The 16,762-nt window shown below is 41.1% G+C and overlaps 1 protein-coding gene across 3 annotated transcripts in view; it reads left to right on the forward strand.

Moving 5' to 3' along the window:
* The window catches only part of PDPK1 (3-phosphoinositide dependent protein kinase 1), a 101,718-nt gene that overhangs the window by 29,425 nt on the left and 55,531 nt on the right, over nt 1–16,762 (forward strand). For 2 of the 3 annotated variants that reach the window (XM_019500399.2, XM_059716789.1), the window contains exons 8-13: nt 1,128–1,196; nt 2,024–2,120; nt 3,067–3,240; nt 6,893–7,104; nt 7,865–7,922; nt 10,783–10,935. In XM_019500399.2, coding sequence (XP_019355944.1) covers nt 1,128–1,196; nt 2,024–2,120; nt 3,067–3,240; nt 6,893–7,104; nt 7,865–7,922; nt 10,783–10,935 — 763 coding nt within the window. Of the gene's footprint in view, nt 1–1,127; nt 1,197–2,023; nt 2,121–3,066; nt 3,241–6,892; nt 7,105–7,864; nt 7,923–10,782; nt 10,936–11,506; nt 16,587–16,762 lie in introns of those variants that run through there. The other variant, XM_059716790.1, reaches the window with a different exon arrangement.

Below are 16,762 nucleotides of genomic sequence, written 5' to 3' on the forward strand. Positions count from 1 at the left end.
TGGTGGATGCCAGGGCAGGTAATGAACAGGGATAGATCACTCGACCTATATCTGGTTCAGTGCTCTCTTCCCCTAAAGCATGCATCCCTGCTGCTGTCAGAGATGGTGTACTGGACTAGAGGGATCATTAGTCTGACCTTGTGTGGCACTTCTTATGCAGGACCTGAAGTTTTACCATGATAAGAAAGACGGGAGAGGGAAGTCTCGGGTGAAAAGGTTGGATGTCCTGGAAACGGAATACTAAGAAAATGCACTATTTTTCTTTTTCTTGTACCTAAGTAACCAATACCAAGTTAAGGGTGGGGATAGGAAGTGGAAGTTAATCACAGATAAGCTAGGTGAACTGCTCAGTTTAAGCTTACTTCTGCTTATTATGGGACAGGAGTAGACACAAAGCAGTTGTTGCAGTAAGTTGTTATATTGTTTCCTCCCCTCATTTTTTAACTTAGTATAATTTTACTCACTTATATTTACACTTGTGTCTACTGTATTTGAGGTGAAGCGATGAATGGGCGAGTTTAAAGTCAGCTTTTAGAAGTCTGTCAGCTATTGCTTAGGTTTTTGGATGTGAATGAAAGGTATGTTTTGTGATCATAAGAGTTTTGTCTGAATTATATGAGGAAGAGGGAATTCATTCTTGAGTGTCTCGCACAGCTGTATCTTAAATCAGTATCTTGTTGCTACATTTAGATGCTTTGCTGTTTCCTCTCTGGACATATGCATTGTGTTGGCTGGCTGTGCTTTAGGAGACAAGCTCAGAGATATGCCTGAGTTAAGTAATGCAGGTTGGTTACTGTTACCTTTCATATATGTATGTGTATATACATATGTGTGTGCACATGCACACATCTATATGAAAGGTAACAGTAACCAGCTTATAGTACTGGACTTTTATTTATATATAATTGCTAGCTGGCTCCTTTTTGCACTGAACAGTGTGTGTGTGTGTACATATAGTGTACAAATCATGCTGCATGGAAACTCATTGATACCCTGACTATTAGAAATAGAAAATAAGATATGCTTATCTGACTCCAGTTTTATAGCTTTACTGAATAGAGATGTTAACCAGTTTGTTTTTGTTCTTTTCTTCCCCCTCTCCCTTCTCTTTCCTTCAACTTCTAAAGTTCTGATCTCTGGGCTCTTGGATGTATAATTTATCAGCTTGTAGCTGGATTGCCTCCATTTAGAGCTGGGTAAGAGACCTCAGATCACACTTTATGATTTGTATATACTTTAATTTGTTTTTTGTTTTTTTTCAGTTTTCACTATATATCGCACAGTTTTTGAAGTAAAATTTATCTCAGTACTCCTTGGGTGTTGTTACAACACCTGATTTTAATCACTGTTCAATTAACTGACATGATTCATTGCTTAAAGCTAGATTGAGTCCTTGGCTCATCCACAAGAGTGCATAGGGGACCTGCAGGCCCTGAAATCCACAAATGCCTCTTGGGGTTCCCATGCAACTCGCATTACTCTGGTAGCCACCTTGTCCTTGAACAAGGTTTCAAACACCCCCCCCTCCAACAAGAGATCAGTTTTGCCCTCATGACCCTCCCTACCCCACCATTTAATCCAAGGGGCAGAAAGTTCATGAAAAAATGGAACTAGAAAGCATCTTAAACAGTTATCTTGTCCAGCCTCTGCTAAAGGCAAGATTTATCCCTGTCTAAACCATCCATGATAGAAGTTTTCTAATCTGCACTTAACTTCTAGTGATGGAGGTTCCACAGCCTCTGTAGGTAAACTGACTGTCCCAGTGTTTCACTGCCCTCATATTTAGGAATAATTTTCAGACTAGCCTAGCTAATCTCCCTTGTTGAAATGGCAGCCCGTAGTAGAGGTTTACTCTCCTTTTGAGCATCCCCAGGGAGGCTGGGGTTGAACTCGACCCTTATTAGCTTTTAAAAGCCGTTATTCTTAAAAAAATTAAGTATTTCTTATTCAGCTCATGTAATATACCGGTAAAGGTACTGTAGGGACCAGATGATAACTGGACTGAATATTCTTTTTCTTGCAGAAATGAATATCTTATATTTCAGAAGATAATTAAGTTGGAATATGACTTCCCCGAAAAATTCTTCCCCAAGGCCAAAGACCTTGTAGAAAAGCTCTTGGTAAATATTCGGGTGTTATTATTGTTAGATGAATAAATAGCATAGGCCAGGGGCTGGCAGCCTATGGCTCATGGGCCAGATTTGGTTCGCAGACTAATTTTATCCAGCCCACAAAGCTTGGGGGGGTTGCCTTGTATGGTGGTTGGGCAGTGGGGAGAAATAGTGGCTGTGGCACTCAGGGGCAAGGAGAGTAAGCAGTGACTGGCAGTGGCACAGGCCAGGCTGGTAGTAGCCTGAGCTTAGATATGAGCTCTGTAAAGCGTCTCCAGGCTGCAAAACATTGCCAGCCCTCCACATAGGCTCTCCGGTATATACTGAATTGATCAGTTTTCCTAACTGTGTATCCAAATTGTTACAAACCCTTAAACTCATTTTACTCTACTAAGAATCCTTAACATTCCTGACTCTGTAGAGGGAGAACTCATCACCTGGAAAACTGGCATCTGTTATTAAACAGCTCTTTTAAGACACGATGAAGAAGCTGTGTGAACATGAAGTACATCTGTTACTGAAATGGAAAAAATGATTGTAAATAATGATGCAGTACTGACAATACAAATTTGTAGGCAGATGTTTTCAGCTATTGAACAGAAGTATCTTTGTTATTTGTAAAATATAAATTAATTTGCATTGTATTTCAGAGTACTTGGTCCATATTTCACTACACTATTATAACAGCAACTAAAAAAATTACTATACAAAATGTTACTTGTGCAGAGAAAAAAAAAGATATTAATGAGTATTCAGTCAGAAGTGAAAAATTTTGTAGAAAATATTTACCCTTTATTTAGTAACAGTGTGTTAAAGCTGAATAGGCTAACAGTTACAGGATGAAAATCAGAAAGGGATTAGCATTGGGCTGTTATACAGTTAGCATTCATTTTGAAACTAATTTTCATTATTATAGAGAAGTGTTAAGTAAGTTAAGTAACTTTAACTCCTTCAGGTTCTAGATGCTACAAAAAGATTAGGCTGTGAAGAAATGGGAGGGTATGAACCTCTGAAGGCTCATCCATTCTTTGAATCAATCTCATGGGAGAATCTGCATCTTCAGACACCCCCAAAGCTCACAGCGTACTTGCCAGCAATGTCTGAAGATGATGAAGATTGCTATGGAAATGTATGTGTCAATTTTGCTATATTCAACTCTATTGCAACTCCAGATTTTTCTGAAGAGTAATTATTGCCAAGCAAATGCTTCTATTCTACTGAGTCAGTTTTGGTGACAGGTCAGGGTCCCATTTCATAATTGGTTGGTAGATGACCAGTAGCCATTAGGGCTGGTCAGAAATGTTGTGTCCAAACAGTTGTTTAGTGACAAAAAATTGGAGCTTGACTAAGTTAATTTCTCCAGAAAGCAGGTATTTGTTTTGAACAAAGAACAGTATTATGTTCTGCTTGAAAACTAACACATTTTAATTTGCTTCATGTCCCATGGGGAATCCAGCTTCCCTGGCTGGATTGCAGCTTCCATGATGGACTGCCTCCACTTTGCAGGAAGGGAGACACTATTACATCATGGGTCTTGCTTCTTTGCTCTCAAAGAACCCACAGTATCAAGTCAACATAAACCACTTTGTGTCACCTAAACAAGCCATTTTGATGCCTTATGTCTTCAAAGTTCAACCAGCGATGGAGAGCATCTTTTGTCATACCATGAATAACTGCTTAATGTTCTAGAACTTGCATAACTCTCTGCTCAGGCTGAAGATCTTTATCTAAAAATGACCAATCCCATCAAACAACTGAACTGTAGAGTAAAGCTTAAAGTTCCATTCACTTAAGCAAAAATCCATGACTTCTTTAAGGACCTGACAGGTCATAATGTGCTACACAGTCTCACTTTCCATGAGATTGTAGAATTTGCATTCAGTAAGGTCAGATTATTCTGACTGTTTCATTATCTCAGTAATAATATCTACCAGTCTAATGCTAAAACACTGGGGTGAGAGTCTTCTAGGTGCTTTATTGAAATTAATTCAATTGATGGTATTACCACAAGACAAAATAGGAATATTTTATGAGCTGATGAAAATGACAGGTTCTCTTTGTAGATTAAAATTCTTTTTGAAGTCAAGAGTACACCGGCATGTAACATCTCCTTCCCTTTGGCTTTTGGATAACAGTGTTGTAATACCAGACCAGAGAGAAAGAGCAGTCCGTTTATATTGCAATGCAGAGAGACCAGGTTTTACAGGTGATAACAAGAAGTCAGCATTATATTGATTACATTGCAATTACAGTGAGAGTGTGTAGCGTTCACCATCAGATCTGTTGTTCTTTTTTTATTGTTGAGTTTTCCCCCCTTTTAAGAGTCCTACCTCTTAATTTAGGAAACTAAAGAGTTGGAATGACCTGTTTATAATTTGTCTTCCTCCTCCCTGGATTAATTGTTTCTCTAATTCAATTGCCATAACCTCCACCTTTAACATGCACTTGCCATTTTGTGTTAAGCAAGTGCATACCTTCACTGAAAACACTAGGAGTTGAAGTAGTTTAATTTCCACATTGGTGGCTGTTGTTGACAAACAATAGTGTCATAGTGGATGGGTCGGTATCGACCTGGAAGGACGTGGGCAGTGGGGTCCCGCAGGGCTCGGTCCTTGGACCGATACTCTTCAATGTCTTCATCAGTGACTTGGACGAGGGAGTGAAGTGTATTCTGTCCAAGTTTGCGGATGACACAAAGCTATGGGGAGATGTGGACACACTGGAGGGCAGGGAACAGCTGCAAGCAGACCTGGACAGGTTGGACAAATGGGCAGAAGACAACAGAATGCAGTTCAACAAGGAGAAATGCAAAGTGCTGCACCTAGGGAGGAAAAATGTCCAGCACACCTACTGCCTAGGAAATGACCTGCTGGGTAGCATAGAGGTGGAAAGGGATCTTGGAGTCCTAGTGGACTCCAAGATGAACGTGAGTCGGCAGTGTGACGAAGTCATCAGAAAAGCTAATGGCACTTTATCGTGCATCAGCAGATGCATGACGAACAGAACCAAGGAGGCGATACTTCCCCTCTATCGGGCGCTGGTCAGACAGCAGTTGGAGTACTGCGTGCAATTCTGGGCGCCGCACTTCAAGAGGGATGTGGATAACCTGGAGAGGGTCCAGAGAAGGGCCACTCGTATGGTTAAGGGCTTGCAGACCAAGCCCTGAGGAGAGATTAAGGCACCTGGACCTCTTCAGCCTCCGCAAGAGAAGGTTGAGAAGCGACCTTGTGGCTGCCTATAAGTTCATCACGGGGGCGCAGAGGGGAATTGGTGAGACTTTACCACCGAGGCGCCCCTGGGGGTTACAAGAAATAATGGCCACAAGCTAGCAGAGAGCAATTTAGACTGGACATTAGGAAGAACTTCTTCACAGTTAGCAGCCAAGGTCTGGAATGGGCTCCCAAGGGAGGTGGTACTCTCCCCTACCCTAGGGGTCTTCAAGAGGAGGTTAGATAGGCATCTAGCTGGGGTCATCTAAACCCAGCACTCTTTCCTGCCTGTGCAGGGGGTTGGACTCGATGATCTATTGAGGTCCCTTCCGACCCTAACATCTATGAATAGTTGTGCAAATGCATTCAGTTGAGTCACTCCAAAAGTGGTGGAGTTTAATAGAAATCAAGAATGTATGAATCCTACTTATGACATAGAATAGGGTTAGTCTTTTTGTTTCTAAGATCTTCATGCCTTAGTTTCTTGGTTCCCTCTTATTCCCTGACCAGAAGTTACTGATGGTCCCCTTTTAATTATTTATTAATTCAAAGATCATGTATTTTTCTCCTCGGGCCTCCTCACTGTGGAACTTTCTACCTTTTACTAGGCAGCAACAGTGTGCCTGATGCTTTCTAAGAGCAGAGTGGATTGACATGACAAGCTTGCTCTGTCTGTCATACCCTCCAGGATGAGGGATGATGGGGACCTGCATTCCACAGCAGGAACATTAAAACATTGTGCAACCCAGAGTTCTGCATTGTGAAAGGGAACATTCCTGTTACGTCTCTTGGGGGTGTTATGTCCATTCTTCAGTTTTGCAGCGCACTGAGTATACCACATAGCAAACTGGAAGGCGAGACAAGTTGGAGGGAGCAAAAGGATGAATTTAGCAATAGAAAACTTAGTTGAAGGACATTTTATTGTAAGGAAATAATCCTTAAAAGTGTATTTGGGTATGGAATAGTCTTGGAACCTGCAGAAGGATCATTCCTGGGACAGCTGAACAAAGCAGACTTGTTGAAAAGGGATAAATTAGATGATATAGGCTAATTTACTCCTCTTTGTAAAATGCTCTGAGATCTATCGATGCAAATCTATATAAGAGCTAAGTGTTAATTTTGTATTGGATGCAATGCAAACAAAAGCCAGAGACAGGAAAAAATCTGAATATGAAGTTTCAATGCAATGCCAATGCCATGCCATTAGGGCACCAGTAGTTGCAAGTATTTAAACTGTTGATTTGCTTTGATTTTTTTTCACGTAAGAGATGAAACTCTGCCAAATTGTGATTGACTTAATGTATACGCACAAGGCATAAATGACCTAATTTCTTCTTTTGCTTTTGCTTTAGATATTGGTATCTTATTTAGCTTTTTATGTTTCCTGTTACAGTCTTAAATTACTTCTAGCTTTAATTTTTTTAGAGCGTATCAGTATAAATAAGTATCTGATAAAATTCAGAATTAAAAGCAACTGAACTCCTTATATTGAAATGTTGAGTAGATCTTTTTATTAAAAAAACAAAAAAGACTAAAATTTGTTTTTGCTATATTTTTTTTTCCCTTTCTTAGTATGACAATCTCCTGAGTCAGTTTGGTTGTATGCAAGTTTCTGGTTCTTCCCACTCGCTGTCTGGTCCAGAAATGAGTCCACCACAAATGTCAGGTGGTAACATTGAACAGTACATTCATGATCTTGACAGTAATTCCTTTGAACTGGACTTGCAATTTTCTGAAGATGAGAAGAGGTTACTTCTGGCAAAACAAGCTGGTGGAAACCCATGGTAAGGTGTTTAAAATGCAGTTAATCTGTGATTTTTTTTTTTTTTTTTTGCTCTAATAAGGAATCCATAGCACAATAAACCCACTGTTCTTGCTTTAGTTCAGGTTAACTTTTGCAATAGAAGTCCAACAGCTGAGTGGTTAAAAATTTAATTAGTGAGGATGCCTTTCTTGAATTAAACTGGTAGCATAAATCTTTACATAACAGCTCTGTAAATTTTTGGGGTCTGAGGTCTAGTGTCATTCTTCCTTTTTCACAAGGGCCCCAGTAATAGGTTCCTCAAACTGGATCAATCTGTTTCACTATCAGAACCCCCTTGACATCAGATTTTACCCTTGATAATACTTAGGCATGACTATTAGTCCTCATTCCTAATAGTTATTAAGGTGCATATAAATGTATCTAGTTATCATAAGCAAGTAACAGTTTGGGATATGGGGGGAGGAGGCAGAAGTTCACCTAATATTTAAAGTTCTATTTGTGGTTAATGGGGATGGGGGAGGTGCACTATGTAGAGAGATGTTGCAAAGAATTTTTTTTCCAACTATTTGAGTTGGTCTAATAAATGATGTTATATTTACCAAAAGAAACTTGCCTGCCTGTGTAGAGAGAGGAAGTTGTTAAAGATTCCAAGGCAGTATAGACGCTGAGAAATTTCTAAGATAAATGAGTGAGAAATAAAATGATTACTAGGGCAGTGTTGGCTACTTCTTGTGGTGGGGTTCTGGAATGACAGTGGCTTGTTCTTTTTCTCTTGTTAGGCATCAATTTGTAGAAAATAACTTAATACTAAAAATGGGTCCAGTAGACAAAAGGAAGGTAAGTCTTAATTTTCTTCTAGAAAGGTTGCAAATGATGCTGCTTTTGTAGAGTTGTGGCTCTGAGCAGTCTATCTGTGAGGAAACTGTCCTTAAAGTCTCTGATATTTAGGGGTCTGTAGGCTCCCTCCCAGTTAAAAGATGTAGCATTTTCCAACAAACAGATCTTTCACAAATTTAATATCGTTAAGGGTGCCTGTACACAAGTGCGATGCAGCGCATCAGAACAGATGGGATTAATTGAGTCTGCTGGAGCATAGTAATTACTGTGCTCCAGCAGCCTCCTGCATCTTGTGCATCAGTGTCCCCATGCTTTGAAAAGGAGGCGGGGGAGCTTGAACTAAAGGTCATTTGAGCTTTAGTTCAAGCGCCCCCACCTCCTTTTTGAAGCATGGGGATACTGATATATGAAATGCTGCAGTGCTTTTAACTAGAGCGGCTTTTGGAGTGGCTCTAATTAAAGTGCCCCCCCAACACCTGGAGGACACGTAGAAGTGCCCTAAGGTTGGTTGGTTGGTTTGTTTTTGTTTGTTTTAAAATGGAGTAGTCTTTAGGGCTGTGTGAGGTTTCGGTCCTTGATTCGATTCAACAGAGATTTGGCCCAATTTGGTGGCCGAATCTCCAAATCCGAATCGAATCAGAGGACCCTTTAATCTCTCCAAATAGATTCGGGACCCTCTGAATTGGTTCGGAAAGATTTGGCGATTCAGACATAGACACGGCTTTAAGTGTTTTCTCTACATACCTCGAGGTAACAGTGGGTCGTGAATGCTGCGATGCTGGGGCACATGGAGCATCCCACAGGAGCATGGGGGGGGCTCCTCAGCATGCTCTGCAGCAGACTTGGAAGTGGACTAGAAGTACTTCCAGTCTGCTTCTGGGTACACCGGGGAGTATGCGGGGGTGGGCCACGTCCCCCCCTTCCGCTCAGCGACTGCTGCCTCCTGGGTCTGGGGGGGCACCTGGGGTCCCCCTCACAGGTGATCACTGAGCCGGGGGGGCCCCCTGCGTGCTCCCCAGCAGACCCAGACGTAGACCGGAAGTACTTCCAGTCCACTTCTGCATTCACCTCTGAGCATGCCAGGGGGGTCCCCGTGCTCCTGTGGGATGCTCCATCTACCCCAGCATCACAGCAGTCATGAGCCACGCTGGTACCTCAAGGTATGTAGACAAAACATTTAAAGCTGTGTCTATGGCCGAAATCACCGATTCTCTGAATCGGCATCAAATGTTCAGATTCGGATCTGGCCAAATCGAATTGGGGAGACAATGATCCACATCAACTAATCGAATCACTGTCTCTGATTTGGGCTGAATCCAAATCAGTTAGGGCCCCTAGTAGTCTTTTCAGTTGGAGGAATGTTGTAATCCAGCTTTCCTAGAAGCTTTCAGCTCAAACACCATTGAATGCAAATACCCGTCAACCCTCTTTATCAGTCCGAGTTGTTGAAGTACTCTGCAAAGTTTCAATTTTTCGGATAGATATCAATGTCTAGGACTAGGATTTAGACCATCATTGGGCCAAAGCAGGAGGTAGACTGAAATAAGCTGCCATTATAATAGTAGCTTTTCTTTCCTTCCTCTTCTGCATGCGATTTAGATTATTTACAGGGAAACAGGTGGCCTTAGGATCGTAGAGAAAGAAGGGAGCTCCGGAGTTGTACAGTCACTTAACTGCCCCCATGTTGTTGTCACCACCCGCCTCCCGCATGCCCGAGATTCTCTTCATCTTAATTGCTTTTTGTTCACTTCACCCTCTGCGTTCTTCAGAAGTCCATTGCTTTGATTGCTGACTTCACAGAGAATAAGAGACTTTAAAAAGTAGCTTACTATCACAATGTCTATACGACTGGCCGCTTTTTTTTCCTAAAAGTCCTGTAGAAAATTTGATGCGTATCTGGGCTGACGGTAGTTTTACTAAGAGGTTAGATTATGGATTTGTATAGGGACAGGGATGATCCTGCCTCAGGCTCAGTCTTGGTCTAGATGACCTGTGGACATTCCTTCCAGCCCTATTTCTCTGTTTTTTATGAGAGTGACTACTTAAAATGCTAGTTGTATGCATGCTGCATCGGAAATGTGTTGAGGCAAAAATGGTTAAGAATAAGAAATTGTTGTATAAAGTGCTAGCCAATGTTCAGAGACAGACTGGGTCCCTGCCTAAACTGCTTATGGTATACATTGTTTGTGACCTAGAGAGAGTGAACAGAGGGGAAATGTGTGAGGAAAGCACAAACTTGATCCAAAATGTTAGTGAAGTTATTTATTGTAATTGTCATCCTCTGTTTATGGTGATGATTGTTTTGGGGAGAAGGAGTTACTACATTTCTAAAGCAAGTTATGTAGTAATGAATGCTAGTGTAAAAGGTGATGAAGGTTGCAGACACACTAGTGGCTTGTAGGTATTACCTTTTTAAGCATGTTCTAGAAATAACAAACAAACCAAGCAACACTTGGAAACACCAGGCAAATAAGCTATTTACGGGATGCTCCAGTCTCTGAACTTGATTCAGCTGTATTCGTTCCGTTTCCACTGGGATGCCTTGAGAACCTTAAACTTCTCAAAACTTATCCATGGGGGGGAAAAAGCTTTATCAATGGCCAAATAATTTGGTATCCGTTAATTATCTGATGACTGTGTTGTTTGACGCTTGCATGCAAAAGGATTTGAAAAATTCCTGGTTAGATAAACAGTACATTGATGAAGAGTATCCCACTCTCCTGGATCAAAGCTATGATGAAAAGTACGTAGGCAATTGCTAAAGTCCCATTGAAATCGATGTGAATTATGCACATGCCTTAGAAAACAGATCGTTTGATAATACATAGCTTGTTCTTTGTATTACTGCTACTCTTGTCAGGGATTGTTTGCTCGTCGGCGCCAGTTACTCCTCACAGAAGGGCCCCATTTGTATTATGTGGATCCTGTCAACAAGGTTCTGAAAGGGGAGATTCCATGGTCACTAGAGCTGCGACCGGAAGCCAAGAATTTTAAGACCTTTTTTGTTCACACAGTAAGTAAATGTCCTTTCAGTTTTTTTCAGGAGCCTTAAAATAACTTTAATCACCACGCATGTATTAAACTATTGGAATTTGAATTGAATTGAAACATCTGAGAAGTTTTTTCATCTTGTAAATAAACACAGGTACTTAGGGTTACCTGTGGGTCTTTATACCGTTGTATGGCTAGGAAGCAGTGAAGTGTCTAGGTCTTGTTTTGTTTTGCTTTTGTTAAAGAAATAGAAACTTAAATGGATTGTGTGAGCCAAAAAGAATTGCATAAAGAACTTTGTCTTGCTCCATTTGCAGTTGAGTCCAAACACTCTTGCATATTGCAGCTCACCAGACTTATGTCAGCCTACTGTATCTCAGTTACTTACATATGTACATCCACCAGTAGTACCATTTTGCAGTGATAATGCATGAAGTTGCTTTTAATTGCCAGTCAATTTAATGTGTTCTTGAAGATTTTTTTAATATATTCTGAATGATTGATTTCTTACCAGTAGCAGAATATTTTATTGCTTTTCAGTGTCTTGTCTCGTCTGTTCTTGGAATAGTCATTAAACTGTTATTTACTTGTAGCCTAACAGGACATATTACCTGATGGACCCAAGTGGGAATGCTCATAAATGGTGCAAAAAGATACATGAAGTTTGGCGGCACAGATACCATCAGAATGCTGCTAACTAGTAAAGCTCATCCAAAATATCCCAGTCTCCCTACTTGCTGCTAGAACTCCACGTGCAGCCGATCAGAGGAATCTTCCCAACCCACCTGTTATCCATCTCAAGGGGAAGCATATGTCTGAAATATTTTGTTGTTTTTTTTTAAAAAAACAAACACAAATGGAATTCAGGGTCGCTTTGCTCGCTCTTTGTGCTTCTGTTGAGGCTTCCACATGCATATCGTTGCAGTGAAGATCTTGCTTTTGTGCACTTCGGCTCAATTTCTGCTGCAAACTAGTAGATAGACCTTGCATTACCAGCTTCACTTAAGATCAGTTAAAACCAATCCACACGCACACACCCCAAATTGTATACCAGCTCTGTATTTTATGGGGCTGGTTATTTCTGTGACTTTCAGATTATCATTAAACTGTATTTCATCAGGGAGCTTCTAAATGCCTCCACTGAGGTATAACTGTTACCTCTTTTCCTCTCCCCCTCCAATCTCTGTTGCACCCCCGCACCCCTTCTTTTCCCCAGGCTTACTGGTATATGGCATTTGCAGTCAGGTCAGTTGCACCCTCGCATAACTCCTAATATAGTTCTGGTTGCAGGATTTCCGTGGTACTTAATTATAATTATGTGAGTGAATCAGATGTATGTCTGGCAGGCAGACTCCGATGATACAGGTTGTAAGAGTAAAATGCTGAATTGGGCACTGAAAAAAAAAAAAAAAAAATTCTAAAATAGAAATGGTGGCTTTTGAAGCTTATAAAGTTTTAAAGATGAAATTTTAATTTGATGCATTTACATGTTTAATCAAGGGACAATAAATTTACCAGCATGCTTTTAACTAATACTAACTAAAAATGAACTAGTTAGTAAAAAAACAAAAAAAATGTTACTATTGAAGTAGTAAATAGACTTCACCTTTTTCAGGAGATGAGGGCAAGTAGCTTTCTTTCCAGGGTGTGCATGTATTGTGCATTTTAGTGGGGCCAACCTATTTACTTGGGTAGAGAAGGAAGAGTGAAAATTTTGTACAATAGATGACTTGATTTATTTGTCTTTGTATAATGAGATGTACAAATATTCCTGTCTTGGTCCTTAGCCAAACATCTCTGATCTTTTAGCAATTCTGAAAATATTTTAAACAATTTAAATATTTTAGGCCCTTACATTGAATTAAAAATTGTCAATACAGAGAACATTTATGGTACTTCAGGCATATCTATATAATGAAAACGTTTTGTCCATATCGGCCGACTTCATCCTTTTCAAATTAAGTTTTTTGTGGTCAAACATTTCCTGTAACATAGCGAAGACTTTGTTTCTACATGTTAAAAATAACTTCTCGTGGTTTTTTTTTCCCCATGTATCTGTACTTCTGGGAAACTGGGACCCCCTTGAAAGGGTAAATCCAGGCCTGGAAAGGCATTTTTCCTTCATGTTTTATGCAGTATAAATACCACACCCACTTGTTCATTTGCAAAGAAGTGCCTCATCTTTGCTCCTTTGCCTCTTAAATTCATTTAGTACAATATACACCACCTGCTCTCTTAAGGAAGAAAGTCCTGCAGTCGTGTTAAGATCGTAGTTGGACTCCATTGTTGTGGTTAGCCAGAATGCCCCAGAAGTAATTGGGCAATGCTAGATGTACTCGGAGAGGGTTATTGTGGGCATTAGGAGTGGTGTATCACTTGACTTGGAGAAGATAGTTCAGGATCTCTCTGTTTCCAGAACCTTAAAAGAAAGTGTGATTTTTATTTTTATTTTTTAATTTATTTTTTTTTTACTGCATTCTTCATAATTTTCATTTTGGAGGGAGAACTAGTATGTAGTAGGATTCTGTACCAACAAGTCCATGCAAGTACTGACAAGTTCACTACTTGTATTGTCATGTTTGAGAGGAGCTACAGTGCCTCTGAAGTTCCTAATATAAAAGGCAAAAGTAAAAGATAGATCTCTTGTTACAATCAGGCTAGTTTGAAAGTAACTTCCCCCCCCACCTGAGCTGTAGCTGGATAATATTGCTTTCTTTGGAAGACACTGATAAGGATGGGATTAAACAGAATCTCAATATATGCATTGCTCTTGCTCAGTATGAAATAAGTGGGGCATAGGTGAGAGTAACCTCCACAAACTAATCTGGGTGATGCATATGCCTTTCACTGCCCTTTAGATGGGGGCATAGTGGTGGAAAGATTGACCACAGGGAGAAAAATGCACTTAATGTGAGAAATGGAGTCCCTTGGTTTGCTGGCAGCTTAGGTACATATTGGGAAGAACTGTGTATGACAGAGGCCTGGATCCTACATGTGTTGGGTACATCTCGGGGAGAATTGGGGCTCAGCAGTTAATGCCAATGCATGGAGGAGAATGCAAATTGGAGGCATCTCTAGGGCATCTCCCCTGTCTCTGGAGGGAAGAAGGTTAGGTGGCCACTAGCAGCTTCTGCACGCTCCTCGCTACAGCTATCTTCAAGAGCAGAATCTGTTCATTCATTTCGCTTCCTTCCCTAAACACTTGCTATTTCCAGAAGATTGTGGGGAAAATGATGTGAATCACACCAGCAGATATTTAGCTTGACATTCTGACCCCAGAAATGTGTTCAACTCCACTGATGAGTCTACTTTTCTGTTGGATGGAATCCGATGGAAAGAAAGCGGGGATATTGCTGCTATATAGTATACTTGAGCCATCCCTTTACTATCCCTTTATTCGTTCAGTCTTTCTGCACAAGTTCAAAAATGTTTGGCTAAACTGAAAGGCTTTTTTAGCACTGCTAACCTCTATGTCCTAAGCACGGTTCTGAGCTTGGTTAATTTTAACAAGATCATAGTAGCATCACTTTCTTAACTTTAACACAGCTCTTGTCTGTCATGAGCAGTTCAACACAACTGTGTGGGTTTTACGATTTGTTGTGAAACCAGTTGGAGTCTCAGGACCTTGTAAACTATCTAATGTTGCTGTTATTCCCCCTTAGCACATGACCCATCTGCTATGTATAATTCCCCAAAACCTCCTGTGGTCTGGGTAAAAGTGTTATGCCCATGCATAATACAGATTTAAGTATTACACTTACAAACAGAAAAGATGTAATTTCTTATATTAGTTTTGATGACTGGGTACGGCTTAACTTTTTTTTTTTTTTTTCTTCCATAAATCTTCCCCAGTTTTGAAATGAGTCTGACACCTTGTATGGTATGTCACCTGCAACCTGTAATATAACAAGCACTGAAAACGTGTTTGCATGCATCTGGGATGGAGGGGCTTATATGAAGTCAATGCCAGGATGATCTGTGGCAGTATGGGGCAATATTACACTCATCTACTTCTGTTTTGAAGAGCCATGTAAAAGTGGAGATGGGTGTTCTTGGCTGAAAAACGGTCTGTGAGGACGGTGGTAGCTACACCAGTAAAGTGCAGTGCTGTCTTGCCCCTAACCCCAACTGAGAGCTGTCTTCCTACTTCAGCACACCTGCTGCACTTCTGCTCACCTGTGAATAAGGGAAATGGAGAGAGCTTCAGAGCTTTGGACTCTTAAAACTAGATGGTACTAAACCCTAGACCATATGTAAAAGGGAAAGACTGTTTCATTGACTTTTCTCAGAAGAGGAAGGTGGGACATAATAGAGGTCTTTCACTTCAGTCTTGTGAGATCTTGCTTGGCATCTTTTTATAGTTACCAGGAGAGGAAATTCAGAAATACCAACACTGCTACATACCCAGAGATAAGTGAAATGGTTTCATGAATGAAAATGGTCTCAAAGAGGAATAAACTGCCTTTACCAAATTTTTGCCCCCTGTTAGCCTGCGGAGGGAGAGAGGGACTCTCAGTTTTAGGCCCGTAGATGGAGGAAAGGGCTTACATGTAAGTAGCTTGCTAACGATGTGCATGACACAGTCCTACTCCTCCTCTTGTCAAGGCTGGGTTGTTTGTTCTGTTTCAGAAAAAAAAACCAAACCAAAACCCTGAAGTTTTAACAAATTGGTGTGGTATTTATATCACTTTGAAGCATTTGGTGAATGCCTCAAATATTTTATTTCTAGGCAGATATTTACTATTCAAACTAGGAATCACTCCTGCAAGGCCTCACGGCCCAAAGGTCGTCCAGCTCTAGATATTTGCTTTGACTGAGCTTGCGGGTGAGTAATTGTTTTCAGCTAAAATGGAGGCCATGGTGGAACTCTAACTTAGCCATAAACCTACGTTTCCCATGGGCTTGTTTCCTCTGTTTTGGAAGCAGCGCGCCTACATAAAGTGCACATCCTTGACGTGGAAAAACGAATTGGCGAGCAGCCCGTGGTCCGGTCTGTCTGGGTGACGACGAACGGGGATAGCTGCTGTCTGGAAAGCCTCCTATGCCCATATACTAAGCTTGCTTGGATGTGGCAGAGCGTACTAAATTGTGGCAGGATTTCCAACTGCTGTATCTGTCTGGCAAAAACAATTGGGAACTAAACTATAATCCGTTTCGATAGTCGTCTGTTAGCTGTCTTTCAGGTTGGTGGCAGTCGGTTATAATGTGTGTAATCTTCTCTACCTGGTTTGTAGCTGTAACTGTGATGTACAGGCGAAGCAAAAAATAAAGACCTTACAAAACAGAAGCAAATAATGCAATGATGTTAGGATACACACTTTTGTATTTTTATTCTTATAAGGTTATTTGCTGGCTCTCGGTGGCCTCTAGTTCAGTCTGTGTTATTTAAATTCTAATATATGAATTATTTGGATTGAATTCATGTTCGGGGCCATGGTGTTGTATGTATTGATGTACAGCCTTGAATGTGAATAATTATTGTAAACTATATTTACACCTTTTCTGGCTTTATTATATAAATTTTCTATTGGTCGATGATTTAATCATATCTCATAATTTAATGACTCTGTTTATCCTCCCTCGACAGATCTGTGCCGTAGCCGTAGTTAGTGACTGGATGATGGATTTTCACTTATGCTCGATAGTCTTGTAATAAAAGCATGTAGGGTCCGAGGCCCGGCTCCCGCCTCGTCTTTCCGCGCCGGCCCGCCAGGGGCGGGGCGGGGCGGGGCGGGGCCCGGGGGTGCGGGGCGCGGCGGAACTTCCGGCGGGGGCGGGGACGGGGACGGGCCCGGCGCGCACTTCCGGCGGGAGGGGGACGGCAGATCCGGGCGGACACTTCCGGAGGG

This window comes from Alligator mississippiensis, chromosome 13 (assembly GCF_030867095.1).
Source record: "Alligator mississippiensis isolate rAllMis1 chromosome 13, rAllMis1, whole genome shotgun sequence".
Taxonomy (NCBI): Eukaryota; Metazoa; Chordata; order Crocodylia; family Alligatoridae; genus Alligator; species Alligator mississippiensis.